Source organism: Hippocampus zosterae, chromosome 2, assembly GCF_025434085.1.
Source record: "Hippocampus zosterae strain Florida chromosome 2, ASM2543408v3, whole genome shotgun sequence".
Taxonomy (NCBI): Eukaryota; Metazoa; Chordata; class Actinopteri; order Syngnathiformes; family Syngnathidae; genus Hippocampus; species Hippocampus zosterae.
The window spans coordinates 38,893,530-38,909,679 of NC_067452.1; the positions used below are offsets into that span (position 1 = coordinate 38,893,530).

At 48.9% G+C, this 16,150-nt stretch overlaps 1 protein-coding gene and 1 non-coding gene across 2 annotated transcripts in view; one reads left to right on the forward strand and one right to left on the reverse strand.

Moving 5' to 3' along the window:
• LOC127596608 (dedicator of cytokinesis protein 9-like) overlaps window positions 1–15,512 on the reverse strand; it is a 53,313-nt gene extending 37,801 nt beyond the window's left edge. The window contains exons 1-15 of the mRNA XM_052059341.1: window positions 15,206–15,512; window positions 13,766–13,882; window positions 10,699–10,788; window positions 10,169–10,251; window positions 8,272–8,341; window positions 7,957–8,052; window positions 7,526–7,660; window positions 5,388–5,562; window positions 5,098–5,153; window positions 4,794–4,859; window positions 4,696–4,729; window positions 2,056–2,060; window positions 1,093–1,194; window positions 652–999; window positions 477–559 (exon numbers count right to left, since the gene is read on the reverse strand). Coding sequence (XP_051915301.1) covers window positions 477–559; window positions 652–999; window positions 1,093–1,194; window positions 2,056–2,060; window positions 4,696–4,729; window positions 4,794–4,859; window positions 5,098–5,153; window positions 5,388–5,562; window positions 7,526–7,660; window positions 7,957–8,052; window positions 8,272–8,341; window positions 10,169–10,251; window positions 10,699–10,788; window positions 13,766–13,882; window positions 15,206–15,322 — 1,577 coding nt within the window. The 5' untranslated portion in view covers window positions 15,323–15,512. The remainder of the gene's footprint in view (window positions 1–476; window positions 560–651; window positions 1,000–1,092; window positions 1,195–2,055; window positions 2,061–4,695; window positions 4,730–4,793; window positions 4,860–5,097; window positions 5,154–5,387; window positions 5,563–7,525; window positions 7,661–7,956; window positions 8,053–8,271; window positions 8,342–10,168; window positions 10,252–10,698; window positions 10,789–13,765; window positions 13,883–15,205) is intronic.
• LOC127596905 (U6 spliceosomal RNA) lies at window positions 1,218–1,325 on the forward strand. Its single transcript, XR_007961594.1, has one exon. It is a non-coding gene; the product is annotated as a U6 spliceosomal RNA (small nuclear RNA).
• Window positions 15,513–16,150: the final 638 nt, after the last annotated feature.

Genomic DNA, 16,150 nt, shown 5'->3' on the forward strand with positions numbered 1-16,150 from the left:
ACCTATTCAGACTTGCCTACCCGCCTTAAATCTTTCTTTTTTATTTATTATTTTATCTGTGTTTTATTATTGGTCTTGGCTGTACAGTGTCCTTGAGTGTTGTGAAAGGCGCTTACAAATGTGATGTATTATTATTATTATTAGGGTGCATGAAAGGGTAAAATGAGTGATTGGATAGAAAATTTCAGAAATCTCCTGGGGAGTGGCCACTGAGCTTCGGTTGTCACAGAGTGTTTACTCCGCAGGTTGCAAAAAAGAATACCAAAAGCCGTAGATGTCTTTTGAACTTTTGATGGATTAAACACCAATGGTGAATTTAGGTCCTTAGAAAAGAGCGAACTGTGGAATAAAAAAAATACTGAAACCGAAAAAAAAATAGTTGAAGCGCATGACACGTTCATGCAGAAATTTCTTCTGGCATCCGGATATCTTGCGATTTATGGAGTAGTGTTAAGTAAAAGTGGGAAATAAAACACCTTGCAGACCAGGCGAACGGCATCCGGTACCGGCCCAATCTGCTGCAGGCCATCTTTGCGTTCTTCAGCACCCTTTGAGCCATCTAATCAAGATAGGAGAGCTTTTTTTCAGAAACAGAATCAACAAAATTGACGATGCAGTGTAGAGAACGTGCTGCCATTGCCATGCCGGCACCTTTGTGGAGTCTGAGCTCTTCATGTAGGGTTCAGTACAATGAGCAATGCCCCCTTGGAGCACCTTTTCAATCCTCGCCACCAGGAAGATCTCAGGATGGGGGCAGGTGACTGAAAACACCCCCCGGGTGGGGTACTGCAGCGCTGTTTCTGGAAAACCGCTGGCCAGCCTTCGGGTGCCAAAGGGACCCTCGCCCTTGCGATCGTTCTCGTGCAAGTCGTGGCCACAAGCGGAGCCCGATGTCATTTGTCGGACCGAAGGGTGGTTGAGGTCCACGTGGAAATCCGCTGATATTTTCCTGCTGTTCTGAACGTCAAAGAGGGACAGAACCACATAGAAGGGTTCCACCTTTTCACGAAGGAGAGAAAGATGAATTTGAAAATGGAAAGGAGCCTGCAATGGACAAAAGGCGGATTTGTGACTTTGATAAAGAGCACGTACGTTGGTTGTTGGGCCTTCTCCATCCTCCGCGATGCAGCACTGCAGGTTGAACAGCAAGTCGTGACAGCTGACCAAGAGCCTCTTGCCAAATTTCTCCTCAAACTGACGCACGTATGTGCACATATGTGCTAGCTTTGGCAGCACATATGAAAAATTGGATTACGATACAGAGAAGATTAGCATGGCCCCTGCGCAAGGATGACACGCAAATTCGTGAAGCGTATCCATATTTTTCCCCTCCGTGAGTCGTCACCTTACCGTGGTGGAGGGGTTTGTGTGTCCCAATGATCCTAGAAGCTAAGTTGTCTGGGGCTTTATGCCCCTGGCAGGGTCACCCATGGCAAACAGGTTCTAGGTGAGGGGCCAGACAAAGCACAGCTCAAAAGACCCCAATGACGACAAAAATAAATGGATCTCAGTTTCCCTTGCCCGGACGCGGGTCACCGGGGCCCCCCTCTGGAGCCAGGCCTGGAGGTGGGGCTCGTTGGCAGGCGCCTGGTGGCCGGGCTTACACCCATGGGGCCCGGCCGGGCACAGCCCGAAGAGGCAACGTGGGTCCCCCTTCCCATGGGCTCACCACCCATGAGAGGGGCCAAAGGGGTCGGGTGCAATGTGAGCTGGGCGGCAGCCAAAGGCGGGGACCCTGGCGGTCCGATCCTCGGCTGCAGAAGCTAGCTCTTGGGACATGGAATGTCACCTCTCTGGCAGGGAAGGAGCCCGAGCTGGTGTGTGAGGCAGAGAATTTCCGACTGGATATAGTCGGACTTGCCTCCACACACAGCCTGGGTTCTGGTACCAGTACTCTCGAGAGGGGTTGGACTCTCTTCCACTCTGGAGTTGCTCACGGTGAGAGGCGCAGAGCAGGTGTGGGCATACTCATTGCCCCCCGGCTCAGTGCCTGTACATTGGGGTTCACACCGGTAGACGAGAGGGTTGCCTCCCTCCGCCTTCGGGTGGGTGGACGGGTCCTGACTGTTGTTTGTGCATATGCACCAAACAGCAGCTCAGCATACCCACCCTTTTTGGAGTCCTTGGAGGGTGTGCTGGAGAGTACTCCTGCTGGGGACTCCATTGTTCTGCTGGGGGACTTCAATGCTCACGTGGGCAATGACAGTGATACCTGGAGGGGCGTGATTGGGAGGAACGGCCCCCCCGATCAAAACCCGAGTGGTGTTTTGTTATTGGACTTCTGTGCTCGCCACGGATTGTGCATAACGAACACCTTGTTCAAACATAAGGGTGTCCATATGTGCACTTGGCACCAGGACACCCTAGGCCGCAGTTCGATGATCGACTTTGTAGTTGTATCATCGGATTTGCGGCCGCATGTTCTGGACACTCGGGTGAAGAGAGGGGCGGAGCTGTCAACTGATCACCACCTGGTGGTGAGTAGGCTCCGATGGTGGGGGAAGATGCCGGTCCGTCCTGGCAGACCCAAACGTATAGTGAGGGTTTGTTGGGAGCGTCTGGCGGAATCCCCTGTCAGAAGGAGTTTCAACTCCCACCTCCGACAGAGCTTTTCCCATGTTCCGGGGGAGACGGGGGACATTGAGTCCGAGTGGACCATGTTCCGTGCCTCTATTGTTGAGGCGGCCAATCTGAGTTGTGGCCGTAAGGTGGTTGGTGCCTGTCGTGGCGGCAATCCTCGTACTCGCTGGTGGACACCAGCAGTAAGGGATGCCGTCAAGCTGAAGAAGGAGTCCTATCGAGCCTTTATGGCCTGTGGGACCCCAGAGGCAGCTGACGGGTATCGACTGGCCAAGCGGACCGCGGCTTCGGTGGTCGCCGAGGCAAAAACCCGAGCGTGGGAAGAGTTCGGTGAGGCCATGGAAGCCGACTTCCGGACGGCTTCGAGGAAATTCTGGTCCACCATCCGACGTCTCAGGAGGGGGAAGCAGTGCACCACTAACACTGTGTACAGTGGGGATGGGGCGCTGCTGACTTCGACTCGGGACGTTGTGAACCGGTGGGCAGAGTACTTCGAAGACCTCCTCAACTCCACCAACACGCCTTCCTTTGAGGAAGCAGAGCCTGGGGACTCTGAGGTGGGCTCTCCTATCTCTGTGGTTGAAGTCACCGATGTGGTTAAAAAGCTCCTCGGTGGCAAGGCCCCAGGGGTGGATGAGATCCGCCCGGAGTTCCTCAAGGCTCTGGATGTTGTGGGGATGTCCTGGTTGACACGCCTCTACAACATCGCGTGGTCAACAGGGAGAGTGCCTCTGGATTGGCAGACCGGGGTGGTAGTCCCTCTTTTTAAAAAGGGGGACCGGAGGGTGTGTTCCAACTACAGAGGGATCACACTCCTCAGCCTCCCTGGTAAGGTCTATTCAGGGGTGCTGGAGAGGAGGGTCCGTCAGGAAGTCGAGCCTCAGATTGAGGAGGAGCAATGTGGTTTTCGTCCCGGCCGTGGAACAGTGGACCAGCTCTACACCCTTAGCAGGGTCCTTGAGGGTATGTGGGAATTCGCCCAACCAGTCTACATGTGTTTTGTGGACTTGGAGAAGGCGTTTGACCGTGTCCCTCGGGGAGTTCTGTGGGGGGTGCTTCGTGGGTATGGCGTACCGAACCCCCTGATACGGGCTGTTCGGTCACTATACCACCGATGTCAGAGTTTGGTTCGCATTGCCGGCAGTAAGTCGGAATCGTTTCCAGTGGGGGTAGGACTCCGCCAAGGCTGCCCTTTGTCGCCGATTCTGTTCATAACCTTTATGGACAGAATTTCTAGGCGCAGCCGAAGCGTTGAGGGGGTCCGTTTTGGGGGCCTCAGTATTACATCCCTGCTTTTTGCAGATGATGTGGTGCTGTTGGCTCCTTCAAACGGGGCTCTACAACTCTCACTGGAGCGTTTCGCAGCCGAGTGTGAAGCGGTTGGGATGAAAATCAGCACCTCCAAATCTGAAACCATGGTCCTCAGTCGGAAAAGGGTGGATTGCCCCCTCCGGGTCGGGGAGGAGATATTACCCCAAGTGGAAGAGTTTAAGTATCTTGGGGTCTTGTTCACGAGTGAGGGCAGGAGGGAGCGAGAGATCGACAGGCGGATCGGTGCAGCGTCTGCTGTGATGCGGACGTTGTATCGGTCTGTCGTGGTAAAGAAGGAGCTGAGCCAAAGGGCGAAGCTCTCAATTTACCGGTCGATCTACGTCCCAACCCTCATCTATGGCCACGAGCTATGGGTCGTGACCGAAAGAACGAGATCCCGGATACAAGCGGCCGAAATGAGTTTTCTCCGCAGGGTGTCCGGGCTCTCCCTTAGAGATAAGGTGAGGAGCTCGGTCATCCGGGAGGGGCTCAGAGTCGAGCCGCTTCTCCTCCACATCGAGAGGAGCCAGATGAGGTGGCTTGGGCATCTGATTCGGATGCCTCCTGAGCGCCTCCCTGGTGAGGTGTTCCGGGCATGTCCCACCGGGAGGAGACCCCGAGGAAGACCCAGGACACGCTGGAGAGACTACGTCACCCAGCTGGCTTGGGAACGCCTCGGAATCCCCCGGGGAGAGCTGGAAGAAGTAGCTAGGGAGAGGGAAGTCTGGGCTTCCCTGCTAAAGCTGTTGCCCCCGCGACCCGGCCCCGGATAAGCGGTAGATGATGGATGGATGGATGGCTGACGCACGTTTTGCTCATTGCGAGTGAAATCCAGTTTCTGTGAACGGAGGCACTTTGCCGTAAAAGCTTGACAAGAACGGATCGTTTCGATTTGACATTACCTGGACATCAGGGTCCAGTGAAAACAACTTCAGCCTGGTTTCGCTTCTCGTTTTAAACTCCGCCCTCTAGAAAAAAAAAGCAAAAACACAGAGCTGGCCCAAAATTCAAATGCAAATAGCAAAAAAAAAATGTGCGCGCTTCATTCATTTTGGTGCTTCCCTTTTCATTAGCATTGCTTCACTATTCTTGCCACGAGCATTTTTTTGTTCTCTTTCTAAATTGTTCTACCAAATAAGGTTGTTGTGCCTGGGGGAAGGTCTGAAGACGGCGTTGACAATCATTGCTTAAAGAAAAACTATCCACCTGAAAACTGTCCTGAAATGTTTCAGAGGAGAGCTCGGCTTTTCCGTCATCCTCATCTGTGGAAAAGATCAAGTTGAGTCTTTTGGTTGACGATATGATTTAAAACACAGCAGCGACTCGGCGAGGATTACAAGACAAGCCACGTGAGGAGATATTGAACTCATTGTTGGACATTGATGACAGAGGTGGAATTCTTTTTGGATGGATGGACGGATGGAATCGTAAGGATTTGTAGTCATATTGAACACAATTCCTGACAAATGAGTCCCAAAAAACCCCCCAAAACATACCATCTTGTAAGTCCCTGTGATGTTTCTCCTGTCCGGCCTGCTCGAAGTTGCTATGGAGGATTTTTTTGAGCGTACTGACCCATTCCTCCATCTCCAGTTCACTCTCTGCAGCCAGCAAGAAGGTGCTCTTTTCTTGCATCTTCAGCTCAAAGCCAAACCTCCTGACTTTATTGTTCTGCAAAGCCAAGATATGAACGAACAAATGGGGAGTTTTAAACTCCCCCACCCCAAAAAATACAAAAATAAGCAAACAGTTTTGTCATATGTGTGAAAACGGTCGTTGGGACTTGGCCGTGATAAATATGATCTATGGAAAAAAACAAGAAGCTGTTTTTGGGACCAATTATTAGTTGCACACTCGTAAGAACACTGATCTACCACACGGACAACCCAAAAATGTGTCTTGTCGTAGCACCCGGTTGGGAATAAACTGCTTTTTTCGGGTAAGAAGGTAACAGGTCCCCACAAGGCTTCAGGGGTGGGCCAACAAAGAGTGTGCCGGCCAGTGCGCAACAAACGATTGACACCTCACAAGTCAGGCCTTTTCTCTGTGATTGGTTGTTTTTCCACAGGCGCAGTGGTTTCTTGTACGTCGTTTCTCATTTAGGTTCCAGAAACACCGGCGGAGTAGAAGTAGTGACCATATACAGTACACTATGTATTCTCGGGTAAGAAGGTAACAGGTCCCCACAAGGCTTCAGGGGTGGGCCAACAAAGAGTGTGCCGGCCAGTGCGCAACAAACGATTGACACCTCACAAGTCAGGCCTTTTCTCTGTGATTGGTTGTTTTTCCACAGGCGCGGTGGTTTCTTGTACGTCGTTTCTCATTTAGGTTCCAGAAACACCGGCGGAGTAGAAGTAGTGACCATATACAGTACACTATGTATTCTCGGGTAAGAAGGTAACAGGTCCCCACAAGGCTTCAGGGGTGGACCAACAAAGAGTGTGCCGGCCAGTGCGCAGCAAACGATTGACACCTCACAAGTCAGGCCTTTTCTCTGTGATTGGTTGTTTTTCCACAGGCGCGGTGGTTTCTTGTACGTCGTTTCTCATTTAGGTTCCAGACACACCGGCGGAGTAGAAGTAGTGACCATATACAGTACACTATGTATTCTCGGGTAAGAAGGTAACAGGTCCCCACAAGGCTTCAGGGGTGGGCCAACAAAGAGTGTGCCGGCCAGTGCGCAACAGACGATTGACACCTCACAAGTCAGGCTTTTTGTCTGTGATTGGTTGTTTTTCCACAGGCGCAGTGGTTTCTTGTACGTCGTTTCTCATTTAGGTTCCAGAAACACCGGCGGAGTAGAAGTAGTGACCATATACAGTACACTATGTATTCTCGGGTAAGAAGGTAACAGGTCCCCACAAGGCTTCAGGGGTGGGCCAACAAAGAGTGTGCCGGCCAGTGCGCAACAAACGATTGACACCTCACAAGTCAGGCCTTTTGTCTGTGATTGGTTGTTTTTCCACAGGCGCGGTGGTTTCTTGTACGTCGTTTCTCATTTAGGTTCCAGAAACACCGGCGGAGTAGAAGTAGTGACCATATACAGTACACTATGTATTCTATTATTTATGTAAATTTGAAAGCTTCATGCATAATACCATTACAAAATGAGTGCTTGTGAGGCGTGTTGTTATTGTTGTCCACTTGAGGCCGCCATTCTCACATTCTACTCTGTAGTATCTGTGACTTTGAATGTGTGACTTTAAAAGGCGCAGCCTAGCTTGTTGAGCGACATGGCAGTAAGCGAATGAGAGTGTAGAGTTGCGCCAGTATTTTTTTGTTGACCAAAACAGGGTTTTGGTTTTCTATTTTGTTGTTTTTCTGGTTGCATAAGTGTGACGTTGGCCAAAATGCAGTCTTCACAAAATATTTCCATTTTGCTTGACGCCGTCGGAGTGGTATTTCCTGAACAATGTTTTCATGATGGTGATTTTAGTTTTTAGCTGTCTGTGCCACTGCGTTGCATCATAGTGAGAAGTGTTTCCAATATTTTGTTCCTCTCATGCATCCTAATGAGGTTCCGAAAATATTACAGACAGGCAGCTTGGTCTTCAATTCTACACTTGTGCCAACTACATTGAAATCACGACAATAAATGTTGTTAATTTAGGTGTGTTTTACTTTCACCTCTCACCTGAACAACCCCCATGCACGAATCAAGGAAGATGGTTCCCTTGGGTTCCTTGGAGGTGTTTTCGTCCTTGTAGAAATTGAGATTGTATGATCCATCTCCAAGCTGAGCCAGACGGAAGTATCTCCTTTTGAAGGACTATGGAATGACAATTAAGGAGGCAGCTGGAAAAAAAGTCAAACAAATGCCCCCCCCAAAAAACAACCTCGGCCTCATTAAGAAAAGTTAGCAATCTGAAAGCTACTCTTCGTGTTGAGACAAACCCTTTCAAGCAAAGTTGCAGGCCAGGAAAAATCTAAACAGCAGTATTAGGAAGATGAAAAGAAAAGAACTGCCTGTACAGATTTTTAAGACCTGAATACCGATCATTGACCGACTCTGGAATGGGGCGTACAGAAGATAACAACGCTTGGAGTGGTTGTTTTGGTACTCACTCGCATCGTAACACTGATTGCGCTGTTGACGTTGCCCTTGTACAGCCAGCCGTGTTTCGACACTCCTCCCTTGTGAGATCCAAACGAGTCGGTGTCCTGCGGGAGAGAGTGGCGAGAAAACACATGAAGGCAAAAAAAAAAAAAAGGACCAAAATATTGAGAAAACAATTCAAAGCAATAACGTATTCCATATTCTGTTTTGGAACGTAGCCCAACCCGATAAACTAAGACTTACTGCATGTTCTCTTTTTAAGAACGTCCAATTGCAAGTTTCTACGGGTGGTTCAAAAAAGGGGAGCATGATAACTTTGTTACCTCGTCTTTTTCCACATCTTCATCCACCTCAAACAGGTGGGTGACCAGTTTCTCAGGCCTTAACACCTTACTGCAGGGAAGAGGACATTTGACCTGATTTGAGATATTCCGTACATTCAACAATGACATTCCTAAATGATTTCTCGACACGCCAAAATTGATTCATTTTCACTTGATCAAAGGCAGGCTTGATTGTCAAGTATTTTGTTTGAATGGTTGATCTTTGCTCTTTCAAAAGCCAACTTCCAGTATTTGCCCGGCGTATCCTCTCCGATATCTCAAATATGACACCCAACATCCGGAAAGCTAATTTCCTTCGATCCAGCCTTAATCCTGAGTTTTTGCATATTCACTCAGTCGAGTTTAAAATACTACCGACACCGATTTTGAATGTTGCTCTGGCGATCGTGCAACATTGTTCGTTACCATTCTCAATGGTAATAAAACAATATCAACCACGGTCTAAAAATAGCAAAGTATATGAGCGGTTGACGGACAGTACAACTTCTATTGTTTGGCATTGTGGCTACAAAACAGCTACGGTAATTTCTGCGTGCGCTTCAATCCGGGAAGAAACATTTAAAAGACATGCAGACTCGGACTGTTCGTCTCCTAACGTGACATTTTACAGATTTTACATCCCGCTTCATACATTACAATTCAATACAGCTTTATTTATATCGCGCATTTCACATCAGCCGCAGCGCTAACAAATCACTTTACATTGAACATAAAATAACAAGAATAGGGGCGGCCCGGTAGTCCAGTGGTGAGCACGTCGGCTTCGCAGTGCAAGAGGTACCGGGTTCGATTCCAGCTCCGGCCTCCCTGTGTCGAGTTTGCATGTTCTCCCCGGGTCTGCGTGGGTTTTCTCCGGGTGCTCCGGTTTCCTCCCACATTCCAAAAATATGCATGGCAGGCTGATTGAACCTCTAAATTGTCCCTAGGTGTGAGTGTGAGTGCGAATGGTTGTTCGTCTCTGTGAGCCCTGCGATTGGCTGGCAACCGATTCAGGGTGTCCCCCGCCTACTGCCCGGAGACAGCTGGGATAGGCTCCAGCACCCCCGCGACCCTAGTGAGGATCAAGCGGTTAGGAAGATGAATGAATGAATGAATGAATGAATGAATGAATAACAAGAATAGGACGACAACAAAAAAAAAACAATAAATGAAAACACAAACTACTGATACTAACTCATATACAGTAGACACCAGAAAATAAAAGAGCAGCGTATCAGTAAGTCTCATGTTGGGTCAAAAGTCGAGGAATAAGATGTGCCATCAAACCAGTTTTGGAAATGGACAGGGATGGAGCTTGCCTGAAAACAGAAAAGGCTCAACCCCCTCTGAGCCTTCACTTAGTTCTCAGTACCTCTTATAGTGTCTGGTTCGCAGACCTGAGGCACCGGTCTGGTGCGTTGGGGTGGAGGAGCTCAGAGAGGTAAACTGGGGCAAGGCTATTTCAAGATTTGAAGACAGATCGAAGTATCTCAAAAGAAACTCTAAACTCTAGTGAAGAGAAGCTAGAATTGGCGTTATGTGCTCCCTCTTACGAACTCCAGTTAGGAGGCCAGGAGCAGCTTTTTAGACCATCTGGAGATGCTTGAGGGAGGACTGGCTGACTCCAAAATAAAGTGCGTTACAGTAATCTAGCCGGGATGTAATTATTACAGTTTCAAAGTGCTGCTGAGAAAGGATGTATCCGCAAGGGCTCCTGGGAGCCAACGCCATAACCTCCACTGTTTGACTTCCTCTCGACAGGACAAAAGTGGTCTCAAAGAGAACGCATCCTTTTTGCTCAGCGGGACATCCGCATAAGTAGTGGAAGGAAATAGCGTCTTTTCCGAGGATGGAAGCTAAGGGCAGCGAATCCAGTGAAAGTTAGCTTCAGACTCACTTGGGAAGCTGTCGGAAGTCCCCAGAATATTCCTCATACTTGTAATCGACCACATGCCAGTCGGATTGATATGTTTTCAGGCACTGCGGAGAGACAAAGTACAAATATGCATTGTCAAAGAAATACATCAACGCCGAAAAAGCTACTTCAAGAAAAAATACTTTGATATCCATTCTGTTAATTCATAACATGTGGAGTGAGGCAAAACGTCTGGAATCTGGACTCGTTCCCGTTCGTCTCCTGCATCCCAGGTCATGATGTCATTTCTGGCACAAACTCGCGCAGAATGTGCTATACGCTTACAATCGGGCCGCACCCAAAGCAATTTCGGCACGCTCCGCTAAAACACGCGTAACATCAAAGACGACGCCCGGATGCTGCGTATTTCATCGAGAGCGGAAAAGTTCAATCCGGAGCTAACATTTGCAAATATTTTCTGCATTGCCAAGGTCTTCTCTGATGCAATCGACTCTTCTTCAGCCTTTGAAACCAAAATCAACGCCTTGGCAGAGTTCGTGTGGTGGTTTTACCTCTTGGACAAACAGCGAGCGTGCTTCTCGTTCTGCATTTTCTGGCACAGTGGAGAACGCAGTCCGGCCCTGGCGCCTCAGAGTGCTAGTCTGATGGGACGGGCACAAAATCAAACAGACGAAATTAAGATATTTCCTGGACAATTTTGCTCGGAATAAACGCTATGGTCAATGTTTGAATGTAATGTAATGTATGCCTGGTCCGCGGTTCAGGTTCTGTAGTACCGCCTACTGTCCATCCATCCATCCATCCATCCATCATCTACCGCTTATCCGGGGCCGGGTCGTGGGGGCAAGAGCTTTAGCAGGGAAGCCCAGACTTCCCTCTCCCTAGCTACTTCTTCCAGCTCTCTCCGGGGGATCCAGAGTCGTTCCCAGGCAAGCTGGGTGACATAGTCTCTCCAGCGTGTCCTGGGTCTTCTTCGGGGTCTCCTCCCGGTGGGACATGACCGGAACACCTCACCGGGGAGGCGCTCATGAGGCATCCGAATCAGATGCCCAAGCCACCTCATCTGGCTCCTCTCGATGTGGAGGAGAAGCGGCTCGACTCTGAGCCCCTCCCGGATGACTGAGCTTCTCACCTTATCTCTAAGGGAGAGCCCGGACACCCTGCGGAGAAAACTCATTTCAGCCGCTTGTATCCGGGATCTCGTTCTTTCGGTCACGACCCATAGCTCGTGACCATAGATGAGGGTTGGAACGTAGATCGACCGGTAAATTGAGAGCTTCGCCCTTTGGCTCAGCTCCTTCTTCACCACGACAGACCGATACAACGTCCGCTCCCGCCTACTGATTTTGAGAAATTGTATGATTGAAAACCATCAACGGTAAGTTTATCCCCCGCTATTTCACGGAATTTTTCTGGAACTGAACTTTTCTGAAGAGCTGTAGATGTGCTGTGAAGCGCATCGTAAGTCATCGCCACAGGGTCGCCCCATACTTGATCTCTAATGTCAGATTTGCTTGAAGTCACCCTGCGTGAACTATGAGCTGATATAAAAGAACCACCTGCACAAAGTTTCAAGAAATCATATTCTTGGTGATAAACTTGTACGGTTCACTGTCAATGGGTGGACGGGACTACCGGGAAGGCATTTTAATTGTAGATTGGTGGAGAATTCCTGTGATTCTCTGTTTTTCATTTGGATCATCAGTTCCGGCCTCTGTTACGCCACCTGGTGCTAGATCAGTCACTGATCAGCTTGCCCGACCAATCAACAAACAACTTCTCAACACTGAAACTAGTGCAACTGGACTGCTCTGGTTGTCTTAGGACACGGGTGTCAAACTCCGGTCCTCGGGAGCGGCAGATGTTTCTCTCTTCCAACACACCTGAATCAAATGATCAGGATCCTGATCTGGTTCCTGCAGGGCTGAGGAGCTGATCTGATTCTAAGAAAACCACAACAGTCTAGTCGCGAACGATTCAATGCCACGAGAATGAAATCACCTGGCTGAATGCGGATATTCACAAATATATTCTCCACTCGTGCTTTTCATGCGCAGCGCTGGTATTACGAAACAGAAGTACAGTATTAAAATGATGACTGTTCATACTGGACTTGTTCCAAAAGGCAGTGATGCGTGCGGGGATTGAAGCGTAAAAGAGGCGCGATGATTTTGTGGCATCTTGTACAGCAGAACGAAGCAATGAATTGCACAGTCCGGCCATTATCTCTTGTATATACTGTACACTTCGTGCGCTCACATGCACTTGCGTGAGGGTGGAATGTGCACGTGCAAACTCCACTGAAACTGCCAAGCTCACACCCCCTTCCTTCCTCTCTCCTCCTCTCCAGGGTGAGTGATGGAAAACAGGTCGCAGGTTTAGACAGCAGAGCGAAATTTAATGTTATTTTTGGTGTTTCGGTCCACTTGTGAGCACCAGCTCACCTGCCGGCACCAGCTCACCAGTGACCCGAATGAGGACAAATAAGTTGACTTTCAGCAACCTTCGTAAGCCACTTAAATATTTGCCCCTGTCTCAACTTGCCTAATGGATGCCGAATGCTGCAGGATTTTTTTTCTTTTTACAATCAAAGGAACACTCATTCTCAGTCATGCTAGAATTGGTATGTCCCTTGACTTTGCACATGTAGAAAAAGGTGTCAGGGGGGGGGGCATTAGCACTGTGCCCCATTGTGGAATGACTCCCGGCCAGTTTGAGGGGATCCCCTAATTTCCATTAAAGTCAGGGCGGTCTAAGCTGACACAGGGCTTGACGTTGCAGAAGCATATATAGACTCCCTGCGGTCCGTGCATGACACTGGCAAACGTAAAGTGCGTTTACACAGGTAAACTGCAAGATCTCCCCTTGCGGTTGATGTGGTCGGCACGCCTATGACATATTGTTATTGTAAAGAAAATTTTGGGGTTGACTTCACCTTTAGCAAAGTGTGTTTAAAAACTAATTTGGGGGTCTGGGTGGAGGGCCTGGAACGGATTATCAGCCTTTCCATTCATTTCACTGGCAAATGATGATTTGAGATGTGAGGGTTTTAAAAAAATGGTCAGGGAATGAATTAAATTGATATCTCAAGGCACCACTGTATCTCCCACTCATATGTAAAATATATTCATTCATCTTCCGAACCGTCTGATCCTCACTAGGGTCGCGGGGCTGCTGGAGCCTATCCCAGCCGTCTCCGGGCAGTAGGCGGAGGACACCCTGAATCGGTTGCCAGCCAATCACAGGGCACACAGAGTCGAACAACCATCCACACTCACACTCACACCTAGGGACAATTTAGAGCGTTCAATCAGCCTGCCACGCATGTCTTTGGGAATGTGGGAGGAAACCGGAGCACCCGGGGAAAACCCACGCAGGTCCGGGAAGAACATGCAAACTCCACACAGGGAGGCCGGAGCTGGAATCGAACCCGGTACCTCTGCACTGTGAAGCCGACGTGCTAACCACTGGACTACCGGGCCGCCCATGTAAAATATATATTTTTTAAAAATCACTGACTTTCATCTCATTTCCCTTCTCTTCTTGTATGACCACTCTGGTCAATTCCTTGATGAAGGTCACATTTCATCAACAGACGTTCCACGAATACACTTTTACCTGAAAGTCATCCAAAGGGAACTGCAGCATGTCCCGCAGACCATCGATAATTATCTGCATTTTGCTTTGTATGATCACACTCTCATAATCCAGAGGCTCGATGACCTTGGGCTTGACCTAGAAAAGCAAACGACAGCATCAAAATGGGACAAAAAAAAAACTTGGGATCGGTTACTGTAAAACGTATCCGAGAACTGGGGGGTATTCAAACTGCGTGGACAAGTTGCCATTGTTCTTTGACAAGTGGTCATCAGTTGGAGCAGCTCGATAAGCGAAGGGAGCGATGGAGGGATGAGCGTGATGTGTGTGAGCGTGTGTATCACTGTACCAGTCACTATGTCATGACTTCAAATGCAGAACTGGAATGACGTCGCGGTGGTTAGTGGAGTCTTCTGCTCTTAATTATCCCCACTATAGTGATGGGAAATATAGTCGGCTCTTAAGTCAAGTTTACACTTGTCTGCACTTAACTTGTGTCATTATTTTTCAGACAACTTTGTACTTGTACGGCCTAAATTTGCAAATAGATCTGCTTTGTGGTCCTTAATTGGCTAAATAAAATATACGGTGCATATTCTGGCTCCTACTTGAGTAAAGGAATTGTTTGTTTTTAGCATAAGTATCATGAGCGAGGACTTTTTGCCATCCCTGCAATGGTCCCCCTTACAAACCATCACTGTCTAATTTCATTCATTCATTCATTCATTCATTCATTCATTCATTCATTCATTCATTCATTCATTCATTCATTCATTCATTCATTCATCTTCATCATTGATCCTCACTAGGGTCGCGGGGGGTGCTGGAGCCTATCCCAGCTGTCTTCGGGCAGTAGGCGGGGGACACCCTGAATCGGTTGCCAGCCAATCGCGGGGCAGACAGAGACGAACAACCATTCGCACTCACACTCACACCTAGGGACAATTTGGAGTGTTCAATCAGCCTGCCACGCATGTTTTTTTGGAATGTGGGAGGAAACCGGAGCACCCGGAGAAAACCGACGCAGGCCCGGGGAGAACATGCAAACTCCACACAGGGAGGCCGGAGCTGGAATCGAACCCGGTACCTCTGCACTGTGAAGCCGACGTGCTAACCACTGGACTACCGGGCCGCAGTGTAGGTGGAATATTCTGATAATTTCTGGCTTTTGTGTGTGTCCAAAGCCTGTGTCAAATTTTCAAACTTCCAGAATGGGTGGCACTGAAAGACTGAAGGAGCAAAAGGGAACTCTCGTGCCTAAAAATAAGTATCAACATTCAACCCCCTTGGGGAGGTAAACCCCGGAGCTGCTATTTCCCGTTTCCGTCCGGTCGCTTTTAAAAGGCATCTTCAAAGCTGCTCTTCAAATCACAACTGAGAAAGTAGCAACGCGTTTTAAAGAATCAGATCAGATCGCTTCTATCAATGATGGGATGATGGACTGACGCGGGTAAAACTTACCGATGTCACCTGTGAACCAGATTCCACCTCTGCTTCAATCTCAGCCAAGCACTTGTACTTCTGTGGTGACTCTATGACCATCTCCCGTTTGGGGACTTTTCCTGCCCGGCCCTGCATGGCGCTCAGTGCCCGCTACTGCCAGCTTGTGATCGATCGATCAGGTGTGAGCTTCACTGCGCTGTGAACGCTGTCATGTCGTTCAAGTGGACTGCAACAGCTCCGATGAACTTTCCCCGCTGTGCTAAATTACAACGGCTGCCTGTCGATCTCTCAGCAGAGGGCCCCTCCTACCTTTTCAGCTGGGATTGTGTGTGTGTGTGTGTGTATGTGTGTGCGTGTGTGTGTGCAAGTGGGAGTGGCTGAAAAACATGCTTTTCTTTCCTTCATTAAAACATGTTTATGGGCCAGCTCCACCGACGTACCTGACATACAGTATGATGAACTTTTACTTCAACAAAAAAAAAAAAATGACTGCTTGCCGATTGGCAGGCAACCGGTTCAGGGTGTCCCCCGCCGACTGCTCGAAAACAGCTGGGTCAAGTTCCAGGACACCCGTGACCCTCGTGAGGAGAAGCGGTTTAGAAAATGGATGGATGGATGGGAAAAAATATGACTTTTTTCAAATTTTGAAAAATTTTTTTGACTCCGGGCGGCTCATCAGCTAGTTCCTGCGGAAGGCTGGTAAGGTGGGCCTTTGGCCCACAAAAGTGTTGTTACTTGGTTCAACTTTTTGTTCATCTTCATTGCTTATCGTGAAAATAAAGAGATGTTTAGCTCTACTAAATAACTAACAATTTTATTGCAATGCTTGTGGGTAGACAACATTTTTTCGCTAAGATGCCCGCGCGATCGTAGTGAGCCACTGCCTGAGCGGCGCAGTGGCGGCGCGCAGTGGCGGCGCGGTGAAGTAGGTACGTTTTGAAAAGGGACAGATGGAAGGACAGA